General features: G+C 43.9%; 1 protein-coding gene across 4 annotated transcripts in view; it reads left to right on the plus strand.

The window, feature by feature from the left end:
• FGFR3 (fibroblast growth factor receptor 3) overlaps positions 1 to 13,501 on the plus strand; it is a 52,793-nt gene that overhangs the window by 19,366 nt on the left and 19,926 nt on the right. For all 4 annotated transcript variants that reach the window (XM_086888580.1, XM_086888581.1, XM_086888582.1 and 1 more), the window contains exons 2-4: positions 1,382 to 1,645; positions 5,925 to 5,978; positions 11,721 to 11,890. In XM_086888580.1, coding sequence (XP_086744706.1) covers positions 1,382 to 1,645; positions 5,925 to 5,978; positions 11,721 to 11,890 — 488 coding nt within the window. The remainder of the gene's footprint in view (positions 1 to 1,381; positions 1,646 to 5,924; positions 5,979 to 11,720; positions 11,891 to 13,501) is intronic.

A 13,501-nucleotide genomic window follows, 5' to 3' on the forward strand; every position in this document is an offset into this window, starting at 1 on the left:
TCCAGTAGATTAAATTAGCAAGAGGTTCCATCAGAGTTAGACCAGTACTCATCCTTGCAAGTGCAAAGTTGTCCACAGGGCTTTTTATTTTGAAGCCAAAGTTGGTTCCAGTGAAAAAATCCTCATAGTCTAGAAGAAGGAAGAAAAAACTTGAACAGTTAATCCAGAATCTTTCTTGACATGATTTTCCCCAGAGAAGTATCGCTGTTGGGAAGAGACCAGGGGTGAACACTCACATGTAGCAATGAGTGCTGGTCTGATAGCGAGGAGATTCTGCATGGAGCTCAGCCTTCTTTTTTGATTTACTAAAAGTATATGATTTCAGGGACAAATTTTATTAAAAGGTAAAAAAAACCCAACACCCTAAATCTTTGACTTCATGAACACCACAACATTCTGGCTAAATCATAAAATATTTGTACTGGAATTGGTGCCATGGTATGAGAAAAAGTTCTTTGTAATCCTAATGACTGTGGGCTTTGCCTCCTGTGAGACATTACCTCCCATGAAATACCACCTTTTCAGGCTCCCAGAATCATTTCTTTCCACCCTGCAAGATTATTGCCCACAACATATTTATATTTTAAATCTTTGTATTCATACGAGAATAAAAACATGCATAACAAGAAGAGAAAAGCAATACATTTTTCTCTGTAGCCTGAATTATAGAGAGCCCCAACTCTTTCACCTCAAGGCAGAAGAGCAGCCTGGAGCCAGTGCTAAGTCCTCAGGTATTTGGAGCTGCTGTACTTGCATTGGTTTCACAGTGAAATCATTATCTGTGAATATATCTTTGGTTCTGCACTTTTGTTGCACACAGAAAAACTTCAGCAGGGAGCTAGTGATGGTTTTATTTATTTTAGCTATTCCAGCCTGTATCTTCTGTCCAGCCTTCCACCTGTTTTCTTCATCCCACAGACATTGCCTCTGGGTCACCCAGGGTCACCTAAGAAATTTGGTTTATCCCCCGCTCTGCTTATGTCTTGTCCTTGCTGGGTCTCTTGGTGTTTGTGGACAGACTGGCAGGAATAAACAAAAGGAGGTCCAGAGACTGAGCTGTGAACTTGCCAGCACACACTTATTTCTGCCAGATCACCCCCTCACCTGCAGCACTGGGTGTTGCAAGGAGCCTTCCAGAGGTCTGTGCTGTTTGTTGTGATGCACCTGGTGGGGGTGGATGTGTTTTGGTTGCTACAGGGTCAAAGCCATCCTTGTAGATCAACTGTCCCTGCACAGCTACCTGCCTGTGCCAGGCAAGGGGAAGGTCTGGGCACATGGAAGCATCAGCAGAGCAAATACAAGATATGGTTCACTTTAAAACCCTTTCTGTCTCTGAGACCTGCTCTTATTTATTCATCTCCGTTTCTTTCTCCCTTTGCAGAATACTTGAGGAGCGAGACCGCCTTTCTGGAAGAGTTGGTGTTTGGAAATGGAGATACAATTGAACTTTCCTGTAACACCCAAGGCTCTTCTGTGTCTGTTTTCTGGTTTAAAGATGGTATTGGAATTGCACCTACCAACAGAACTCATATTGGACAAAAACTGTTGAAGATAATCAATGTGTCATATGATGACTCGGGGCTGTACAGTTGCAAGCCAAGGCATTCCAACGAGGTCCTGGGAAACTTTACAGTCAGAGTTACAGGTATGTGCAGTAATACAGCTGTTCCACTGATCTTTTTCAATTTTTGCCCTTTCACATGTTCAGCACATCTGGTATCTCATGGTGTTGGTCTGTCCTTGGAAGGTCTGTACCTCCCTGGTAACTCCTGACAGCGATTAGACTGGCAAAACAAACCAAATGAAGAATGCTTGCGTGTCCATACCAAATGTCGAAGCTTGATGTTAATACCGAGGGAGACTTAGAAAGGGTGCTAGTCAGATTAAACCTCAAATCCCCCTTTAACACTCAAATAGATGCTATGCTACATGTGCCTTTGAAGTCTTTTGTGAGTGAACTGTGCCTCATGGGGGTTAAATGATGTTTTCCATGATATGTGACAAATCAGTGGCAAAATTGCACACAGAAGCTGCAAGTTCCTGAAAACTGTTTCTCTGTTGTGGTTGGTAAATCTCTGCTCTCCATCACAGTTAATTACAAATTGCTAGCTTGTTTTAGATGTAGCTTATCTGTAAACTGTATATATCCAAAATAGGTGCTTCATCAAAGTTACTTATTGGGGTTGATACATTTCAAGCAAGTGCTGTGTTAGCAAAGCACATGCTCTCCTTTGCTTGGCCATATTTTTTGGGATGACGACAATAGAACAGAACAGCTACAAGCTGTTAAGCCTGGATCACTAAACATAGAGTGCCAGAAAAATCTGTTGTTTCCAGATAGCTACCCACCAATACAAAGGTTATTTTCATGATTTCAGGCTGATGCACTGGTAGATGGATACTCATGACTGTGAGCAGATAGCAAACCTCCTGATCAGAGATTAAAAGCTTGAATTTTCAGGAGAATTAGCCCCTTGTGGATCTCAGGTTTTGAAAACTCATTTGCTCTTGTACTGTTGGAGCTTTTTCAAGAATCCTTGAATAGCAGGTCCTTTCTCCAAAAGTTGAGTTCCCTCAAAAAGTGAGTCTGTGTCTGAAAACTAAACACAGAGATGTTTGTGATTGTGAATCACATCCACTCCATAAAGAGCTTTCTTGTGCAGTTGGATTTTGTGTGAGAGAAAACCATCATGAGAATAAAAGCTCATTTCACCGAGCCTTTAGCAACATCTGCTTTTTATTGAACGTTACTGGAGATTGCTGTGAATGCTTGAAGGTCATATCAATTAAATGGTTAAAGAAGTATTTGGCCCTTGAAAGGGTTTCTTTAACTAGGTACGATTATTGGAGCTATCCAGTGAACTGCAAGTTGTTAGAAATGTTACTCTCTCTTTTTTCCTAAGTGACATGAAAATGCTTTTGAGTTCAAGGGGCAGCAGGGAGGCAGGAGAGGGCAGCTGGTTACATGCTCAAATGAAACAGCTGCCAGACCCAAAAGTTGGTAAAGTGAGAAATTGTTTTTAATAGTGGAAGGACTGATAATCCTCTGCTTTTAAAAAGTTTAAGCCCCTGTATTTTTCCTCTTCGCTAATAATAGCTAATAACAGCTTAAGAACTGGCGAGTAACCTGAACCTGCTTTCTGACAACATTATGAGTCTTTGATTCTATTAGCCCACTGTCATTACCACCAAAGTGCTGGTAATGTGGGAGCCTCCTTTTTAGCTGTCAGCAGCACTTGTTTTAAACTTTGAAGCCCTGCTTTATGTGGCAATAGTGGCGCCTCTCATATACTCAGATATTTCTTCATAATTCGTATTGATTGCTCAGCCTGGCACTGCAGAGATGAGATTGTGATTGGAGATCTGTGGTTTGTGTCCCCAGTTCCTAAAGGTAATGCCAGCAGTTAGCTCAGGTGTCTGGTCAGGTGTTCATGTGGATAGCTGATGTTTGGGGCTGGAGTTGCTCTCTGCATTAAACTTCTTTAAAGCTGTACTAACAAACTGGAATTGTTCTGATCTGGGTTCTTAAGTGAGCAAATCTAGGCTAGGTGTGTTTGGAATTGCTGATCTGCATGTAAGTTGCATTTTGAGAGATGCTTCCAGGTCCTAGGGACATATTCAGGATTTTCCTACACAGAGCCATGAGATTTGAGTCTGCAACAAACTGACAGTTCTGCAGTGACTCTGACTGTGCACAGGGGGATGTTTGATGCTGGAGACAGAGCAAGTAGATGCTGGAGCTGGCATTCAAGGGCCGAGAACCAGGCTGATTGATAGCAGGATCTGAGCTCTTAAAAATATTCCTCCCCTGACAGACAAGGGCTTGAGTGTTTTCCTAGTTTACAAAAAGAAACATACTGTCCTCTTAAAACCTGAGCACTTGGAAAGGATCCTGTAGAGGCTGCATGCCCAAACTGATATCCAGCCCTGTTGGCAGAAGCTCCACTTCTGTAACCATTTCATGTACAGAACAGCCTTTGCATTTAGTGGCTGAGCAGCACCCCTGTGATGAGCATGGACTGCAGGCTGCTAGCAGCAAACAGAGCTTTCAAACACTCAAGGCAAAGCATTACAAAACAGGTGACTGAACAAATTAAGACCTTTTTCATTCATAATTAAAGGCCTTTTTGAGTAGTTCTTGCCAATACTCCTCAACTCCTGCAAAGGATTACTGTTTTTGTAAATAAAAAATAGCTTCCAATTTTTAGTTACCTTTTGAAAGAGGTGATGTTTTAGTAACCTGAATAGGACAGTAGCTATGAATAAAGGGTATTTGGTCTTAAAATATAAGTTGCACTTCTCATCTTAAAAACAAGCAAGGTCAAGACTTCCCTTAACCCTGTGAAAATGTTCTTGATTTAGTTTAAAAATTGAATCTACTCCTCTGGTCATGATGTATTCATTGGAAAGCAGAAGTAAACTATAATCATGTGTTAATATATGGGTAACCAAATCTGAGAGCAAAACTGAGAAGGTGCTGATTTCTCTGTCAAATGCTGGTGGGGATTTGGCTCAGTTTCTGCCTTCGCCAGGACTTGAGTAAACCTGCTGGATCAGCCAAAACACCTAAACATCCACTTCACTTTCAGCAAGCCCCATGGCATTTCCCTAGTTCTGCTGCCAGCAGGACCTCAACTGTGGATTTGCAGTTAGATATGTGCTTAAAGTCGTCCTTGAGGCTCTGCCAAGGAGAAGGTGCAAAACACGATGAGCCCCTGCAGTCTAAGGCAGGGAGGTGTTTACTGTGTTGCTTCTGTAGATGGTAAAAATGCCTGGAAGGCCCTTCCAGATTCTGCAGGGAAGAACTGTTGGTTGTTACCTTTCCTTCTTTTTCCCTCCTTATATCCCCTCCCAGCCTTTTCCCATTTTTAACTCCACTCTGCTGGTCAGAAAACAGTAGAAAACTCAAGTGCATCTTGCAGTGAAGGATGTTCTGCCTGGCTTGATCTAAAGCAGTGCTTTACATTTCTGGCCACGTGTTGAATACTCATAATGTTTCCTGTTTTCTAGTGTTCAAGGCCAAGTCCTTTTACCACTGTCCAGAACATAAAGGTTGCTGGGTTGATAGCATTTTGCTTTTATTTAAAAGAAAAATTCCTGGAGATTGTGTAATATCAGTGATACTAAATCTTCCAGATGCTGAACTGTACTAAACTAAACAGTGTAAACTAAATCAAACACTAAGCTGCTATTTGATAATGGGATTTACATTTTACAATGATCACTTGATGGAGGGAAGAGGGACTGAGCCTTCATTGTGGACAGCTTGGAGAAGGTGAAATGTTAGACCACATTAAAAGAAACAGTTCAGGATGTTTTGGAGAGACACAGATGGAAAATTCCCACCTGTTTACCTGTATTGAGTTACAGCCTTGAGGTGCCTCTGTGGGAGGGGTATAACTAAAGGGAACTGGTTCATGGAATAGCCATCAAAACGTTGATGGAGAGAGTTTTGATTGCAAGAAGTTCAAAAGTTTTGGTCTTAGTGTTTGAACAAGGAGTTAATGAAGGGAGACATAGCAGGGGGATATTAAGCTAAAAGAAATATGCAGGGAAAATGAGTTAGAAATGCTGACCTGTAGTTTTGAGACATGGTAAAATAAAAAGTCTTAAGAGTGAATGCTAGAGGGAAGGAAAAAAAAAAAGTCAGAGAGCTTGTTCTGCAAAAAGAAATTTTCTGATTTAGAATTTTTTGTATTTACGTGGAAGTAAGCATTTCACACAGGGAGAAGTATTTGACATTGGGCCACGTTTTCAGAGCACTGGCAAACTCGTGACATCTCTCTCCCAGTTGAGAAACTCCTGTCCAGTTGTGCCTGGCACAGCAGCATCAGAGGGGTGGGTGTTGGAGCTGCAAGGAAGGGTGAACCATCACTTCATGTACCATTCTCTTTCTGCTTCACTTCTTGCTTGTCTCTTTCCAGACTCCCCTTCGTCAGGAGATGATGAGGATGACGATGATGAGTCAGAAGATACAGGTAATTTGTTTTTCTGGGTTACAGAGGCCTTTTCTTTGAAGAAGCTGCAGCTCTCAAGCAGTGCAGCTCATCTGGGTGTTCACATCATTGCACAGCAGCTCTCTCTTCATGTTGAAATCAGTGATCTTAGGATGGAACCATGATGAAATTTATCTAAAAATTTAGAAACAGCTGCCAGAGTGGTATTGCTGCTGTGGAATCCTACAGCAGCAGTACTGAATTTTGAAGACTTGATGCTGAGAGTCTGAAGAGATTAGTAGTTTCAAATTCTCTTTGCATGTAAATCCAGACAAGCCCACTTACTATATATATATTCTTTCTTTTACTACACTGATGTTACACCAGTTTTATACCATTTCAAACCTTGACTGCTTTACTTTTAATTATTCTGATTCTTGTCCTTACCAGTATCTTGACAGGAGTCAAGAGTACAAAACATACACTAGCCAGGGGCAAATTTACTGGTGCCATAAGTGAGAGCAGCCTCTTTGGCTTTACTGGCTTCTTCTTTCACTCCTGTGAGGAGGAGAGTCCCAAGACAGTGCTTGATGCTTTCAAAGTGATTGTCTTTCAATCCCAGTGCTGTTTTCTTTAAGTGCAATAGCATTAATCAGGATCATTACAGGCTTCAGAGGTGTTAGTGTTGTGTTTTATTCTGCTCTTTATACTTCTGCAGAGTGAGCTGCCCGTGTGTATGTGTTCTAATAAATAAATGGCTTGCATTTGAACTCCCAGTCAGCTATGTACATTGGCAGAAGTTCAACATGACTGGAAAATCTCTCCTGCCCATAGCACTGGACATGCAGGACTCTTTCAAACAGGTCTGCTGCTGCAATAAGTTACTACTGTTGTGTGTGCAGTGTGTGAACAGTAATGGTTACTGCCAGGAGACCCATCAGCAGCATTAGTGGTTTTCTGATAGCTTCTAATTAGGAGCCCAATCCTGCCAGGTGACAGGCAGAGGTTCTCAGGGCTCCTGGTGCCTGCTGAAGAATGCTACAGACACAGGGAAGGTCTGGCTTGGTCAGGGCTTTTTCCTGCTGCAGAGCAGCTTTTGATGCACACAACTGATCGTTCTGTACATTTTTTTTTATGTGGTTTATAGAGAACTCAATCTCTTAGCAACAGGTATCACAAAACATCAGCTGGCTTATGGTACAGAAAGACATTTTTCTTCACTGAGAAGGAAAACACACATTTCGCCACGTGTATTTATAGCCTGTTTTCTGTGTCTTCTTGACTTTGAGGCTGTTTTTAGACCTAAAGGTAATGGCTGTCTGCTTAAAAGTCTAGTTATAAAAAGTTGGATTCCCTTCTGCTTTAGAAATGGTTGATGAGCTTAATGTGTCAGTGTGGTGGAACATCACAGCGTTTCGTGACGTGTGTGTGCTTTATGTTGCTTTCTTTGATGTCACTTAACCCTCAGAGGTCTCCTGAGTCAGGGGAGCTGTGTTGTAAGCTCTGGTACCACCACTGTCAGGACATCCCACCAGGAACTGGGGCTGAAGGACCATCCCAGGCAGGCACACACGGTGTAGCCAGTGCCATGTTCTGTGGACAGCCCAAGGACCCAGGTCCTTGTATCTGCTGTGGCAAAAATGTGCCCTTACTGGTGGGGTGTATGAGCCCCTGCTCGGGTATCAGACGTAGCTGTGGTCAGTAGTTAGAGGAGGAGAGGCAATAAATGCTTTCATGCAAAAGGAAAACACCACAGACTCATAGGATGGTTAAGGTTGGAAGGGACCTTAAAGATATTTAGTCAGTATAACTGATAGTGTTCCATATTTAAGGAGAGGCAATCCAGCCTGGACTAGCTCACTGAGTGTTGCCACAACACACATCACTGAATAAAATCCTTTTGTCCTGGCCCCTTGTGATGATAAGTTACTTTTCTGGCTTAACTGAGTTACTTAACAGAGTTTCTCATCCTCATATAGTGGAGAGTTTGGAAAGCTGATTCCAACAGCATCATGAGTTTGAAGCCAATCTTTTTCATTTTAAGGGCTGGAAGTACCAAATTCCATGTGGAGTGTCCTGCTCTGCTCAGCCTCAGCTTCCTCTCTGAAGGGCAGTGTAGAAACAGGGCATCCCTCAGGGTTTGGCAGCAGAAAAGAATAAGGAGAAACTTCAGCAGCTTCAAATCAGCTCGTTTGTTGCAGCCTTGTCACAAACCATGATCCGCCTTTGCAGAAAGAGGCTTTCTAATACCTCTGTTCTCTACAGCTGTTTTTCCTGGCCCTGAAACAAAAACAAAACTCCCTTTTCACACACTGCGCTTCTGCCCCAGTGCTCCCTACCCCTCTTGTATCTGTTTGTTTGGAGCCCCCGCTGCGCAGCCCCAGCACCTTCAAAGAGCCCCCATAATCTCCAATTAAATCTGGCTCTGTCCTCAGAGGCGTCAGCTGGGGAAATTACACAATTAGGGTTGATTCTGTCTGCCACAGAATTTGGTGGCAGCTCCTAATTGCTAAATGAGCGCTTGGCTGTATTAATTATTCCAAGTATTGCTCTCAGTTTTTTTTTAATTGGTCATTCCAGTTGGATGGGTGGCCGGTGTCTTTGACAAACAAAACGGACCGTCAGGCTTAGTGTTTGATGATGGGAAAGGGCTGGTGATAATGTTTGTGGGTCCCTTTTTTTTTCCCCACCTGCACATGCAAAACCATTGCTGGTAATTAATTTAGAGAGAGCTAGTCTAGAAAATTTTCCTGTCTTTCATCCTTCCTCTTTTCCCGCTCCCAAAACTCTCTGGAGCTTTGCAAGCTTTGCTTGAAAAGAAGAGTTAGCAACATTTTCAGCCCCTTAAAAGTGGTAATGAAAGGACTAGGAGGGCAGAGCAAAGCAAAAGCAGGGATGTTTTGTTCACTGCTCCTGCAAGTGAGAACAAAGGCACTGTTTTCAATGTGTAGACGCTTTCTTCCAGTTCCAGTTTGACTTGAGAGCAGTGCCCCGTTTGAGTCTTGGCACAATAATCCAGGGGTGCCCAGCCCTGGCAAGCCCTGAATCTCACAGAAACGCACCCAAACGAGGGAAAGCACTCAGGGAAGAAGTTGTGTCTAATTACAGGAGGAAGGAGCGAATCCTGCCTTTGCTCCATATGGAGAATATCCCCAGCTGGAAACTTTCCTGGGCTCCATCTTCCTCCTCTCTGATGTCTGATAGCAAAATCCCCCTTGGCTTCAGTGACAACATTTGCAGCCAGTGGCTTGATGGATCTCCTGTGAGATTCCAACTCATCTTTTGAGTGAAAAAATGTGATAAAACGTTACCCTGCAGCACATGCACATGTTGTATAAGAGGGAAGAGCCCCAAAAAGCAAAAGGTTCTGACCAGGTGACCATGTGATGTAATTACACCTCAGTGCCTAGATGATTGTCACCAACACCATAAAATGGGATTTATTGTGGACAAATACATTAATCAAACAGAAAGCAGCAGGTTATTTGGCTGCCCTCTGTGGCAATCGCAAAAGGGGCCTTTTCCATCTCTGCCTGCTCTTTGCCATACATCTCCCCTGTAGCCCTGTTAACCTCTTGTAACGTCCCCAGAAAATCAAGGTGCATTGCCAAAAAGAAGCATTTGGCCAGAAAATGGCCCAGGCTTCAGAAACCAAGGACCAGACATCTCCCAGCATGACTTCTGGAGCCCTCTCTTCTCCAGCCTTCCCAACAGCACCCAAAGTGTCCTCTGCACTCACTCTGCTGCTGCTGCCTGGGAATTTGCCCAGTCTTTCCTTGGTTTCTGCCCTTCCTTCATCCTGTAACACCATCATCCTTTTACCATCAAGACCTGTTCTTCCTTTACCAGTTGCACCCACTCTTTTGAACATTTTTTTTGAGTATTCCCCATTTTTGTGCAGTTTGGAATGGTAGATGGTTGCATGATGCCCTGTTTTAGCTCACCTTACCATGTAATATTTCAGGCCTCCTGGATGTGCCGTGTTTTCACAGCAAACTTTGCAGCTGGGATTTTCCAGGGCCATGGGAACTGCGGGGATTCCTCCTTTTGCTGTTGTTTGTGCCAGCCATACTCCTGCTGGATCTGGTGCCATCCTGGCAAGAAAAGGGCCTTAAGCAGTTTCGTTATTTGAAAAACGAGGCGTACGCGGGATGGGTGAGCACAGATCCCTCTGATACGTGGGGCTGACTCTGATAGGCATCACATCATTGTGCAAGGCAGGCTGAGGGCAGATGCAAACCCTCAGTGCTGGATTTCCCTCCCTTGGATGGTGTTATTGGGGCATCCAGCCATCCCACTGCAGGGGTGGGAAAGCAGGTGGAATGTGAGATGTGCCTGTCTCTAGCATATACAGGAGTATCCTGGATGGAGCTCCTGACATCCAGCTGGACTTTTCAAGGAGGGGGAGACATGAGGAGAGTATTGGCAGATGCTAAGTCAATTACTGACTTACCTGGAATTGCAATGGGATGGGTATCGTGCAGCCAGATGCATCAGGGCTAAGGAGGGGTGGAGAAAGGGAGCAGCTCCCATGCATCTCAGAGGGATGCAACAAGAGGGAAAACTTTGTACACCCCTGTCATTAAGGGGAAGGGGATCCCAGGGGCTTCAGGGTAGCACTGAGATGGGGCTGTGATGCTGGGTGGTGTTCCTGAGCATTTTCACCACTGCAGGGGAGGCCAGCAGCAAGGCTTTCCCAACAGCTTTGGTGGCCATCGTGTTCTCCAACACAGTTCTTCAGTGCCTTCAGTGTGTCTTGGCCAGAAGCACACATACCTTTGCAACTGGTGCTCCGTGTCTGGGAGTTATTCCTACCCAGCTGGAGGAGATGCCATTTACACTCCTTACCCTCCTTGCTATTTTGCAAGACAATTCATCCCCCATCTCCCTTTGGCCTTGGTGTGGAGCACAGATCTGGGGGCTGGATGTGGCCCTGGTGTGGCAGGGGAAACAGCATGTGCAGCTCTGCAGTGTCTCCTTAAGCAGAAATGAAAGCTTGGGAGGCGTTTTTTTAAAAACTTTTTCTTTCTTCCCAGTATAATGAGTTTGCCGCTGCTGCTGCCTTAATTTGGAGTTAATATGTAATGTTTGTAACACAGCCAAGGAACATAGCTGTACTTGAGGCAGATTATAAAACATATCTCATGCTAACACTGGTGTTTTAAAATTTATCCCTGTTCAAAGGTAACATGAATCTTTAAAACTAAAATCACTCGTACTTATAGAACATAAACATGATAAACCAGTTTGGCACTGGCACCTTCTTTTTTCTTTCTTTCCCTTAAGGAGGCTACACTACATTTGTACTCACTGAGGAGGGACATTTTCCAGTGCTCTCAGCTCATACTTTTTCTCTGCTCCCTTGCTGGCCCATCAACATTCTTTTACAGTTCTAACATCTTTCTGCTGTTTATGCTTCTTGGCTACTAATGTCCCAAAGGTACATCTGTATCTTTTTACACGCTGAGGCCAGATCCTCATCCTGATCTGGGATAACTCTACTTGTTGATTTAAAAGCAGCCACTTTAGATTTATACTGGCATTACCAAGACGAGAACCTGGTCATGAACCTTTCATCACAAAACTGAAATGCAAACACCCTCTCTTATGTCTATGAGAGTCATTTAGCTGGAAAGCATTTCTGTGTCATTTATCTTAACTGCAGCAGGTAGCAATTTAACTGTCAATCTGCACATGCCAAAGACTCTTCAAATGCATCTGCTCACCAGCTGATATCCTCTGCAGCAGAAAGGGGCCTGTTCAGCTTGGTTTTTCATTTCTCAGGTGTCCCCTTCTGGACCCGGCCAGATAAGATGGAGAAGAAGCTGCTGGCAGTTCCCGCTGCCAACACCGTTCGCTTCCGATGCCCGGCGGGGGGGAACCCAACTCCTTCCATCTACTGGCTGAAAAACGGCAAGGAGTTCAAAGGGGAGCACAGGATCGGGGGCATTAAGGTAAGGTCTTGGTTTGGATCTGGTTTTTATTATTTCTGCCAACTAGAAAACTACATTGCACAGTGATTAACATGGATAGTTTTAAGAGTGCTCTCCTGACTGTGTAGAAATGCAGGTGGTTCTTGCATTCTTAGAAATTGCTTGGCACCAAAGTGTTAAAAAGGACTGCTGTCCTTTGGGATCAAAGGCTAATTCCCTCTGAGTTTGTCTATAGTGGTCTTTCAGGGAGTAGGTAAAAATGGAGCTGGGTTTGTGGTTGCATTGTGAACAGGGATGAAAAAGCAGTACCAGAAACTTCTGTCCTGATTTCTGGAGTTGAGCCCAGTGCACTGAAATGTGTTGGATCAAGCCATAGCTACTCCCTGTTCTCAAAGAAAGTCTATTCAGTGTCCTTTGAAGGTATAGGAAAGACCTCACCAAAGAGCTGGATCATCATGCTGGTAGTCATTAACATTCTTGTGGTGTAAATCACTGACCCTTGGTCAAGTGTTGGATTCCCTTGTAGCCAGAGTAAGAGCATCTGCTCCTTGGCTGCTTTCTTCTCCCTGCTTCCTTTCCACCATGAGGTATTCTGGAAAATGCTTTGGCTCGTGTTTACAGATGGAGCTCAGGGACACAAAACTCCACTGCAGTCAAATTATTTAATTAGCCAGAAGTCTCTGTGCTACTTTATGTGATGAATTATGGCAGGATTTTAAAACTAAAATCAGCTTTTCTCAGATTTTGCTGCTGTTATTACCTTGTCCCCTTGAGGTCACAGTCAGACTTTTTTTTCTGGTTTTATTTGGGGGCAATAAAACTGTTGCATCTGATTATGACAAAATCATAATAGCAGGAAGGACTCTTGAGCAGCAACTTCTGCCTGCACTCTGCCAGCCCTGATGTATCCCTGGACTCTGCTGCTAAGGAGAGGAAGGTGCCTTGTAGGAAGGCACCTTCATCAGTACTCAGAATAGCTGTGAGCTGATGCCTGCCACATCCGTAGTGTTTTGAAAGGGGACTGGGCATGCAAAGCATGCCATGCTCCAGAAACCAGAGAAGGATTCAAAAAAAGTCCTCCCTCCCCACAGTTTTGGGCTATTTCTTTCCTGTTAGCTCAGACCTGTTCCTGAAAGGGCCTTTTGTGACGGCTTCAGTGAAGCCTTTAAAGCTCCTTCCTCAGTCCTGTCCCAGCTCCAGCCTGGATGAGGCTGAGAACACGCTCAGGTTTGGATCTTCTGAAAAGCCATGGAGGGTAAAGAAGTGGGGAGGCAACTCCTGTGGGTAAACTGTTCTTCAGCAGATGACATTCATGAAGCACGAGCATCTTTTACTAATTGCAGGCTCTAAGGATCATCCTGAAGTGTTTTCAGGCTTGCGTGCACCGTTCCAATGGCTTTTTACTAAACTGTGTCACGTCAGCTGCACTAAATTATGCCTGCAGAAAAAAACACCCTAAAGCTGAAAGCAATTCCCCTACCCACTTTCTAGTAGTTTTAATCTATCTTTGAGTTTAAATTGACACATTTCATCCTCTGAAGCACAGTAGTGAGTCTTTGGCATCACTGTGCTTTATTTCTCTGGGGGCACCTTCCAGCAACAAGTCAATGCTTAAAAGAGCTATTGAAGGCA

This window comes from Cyanistes caeruleus, chromosome 5, assembly GCF_971803275.1.
Source record: "Cyanistes caeruleus chromosome 5, bCyaCae1.hap1.1, whole genome shotgun sequence".
NCBI lineage: Eukaryota > Metazoa > Chordata > Aves > Passeriformes > Paridae > Cyanistes > Cyanistes caeruleus.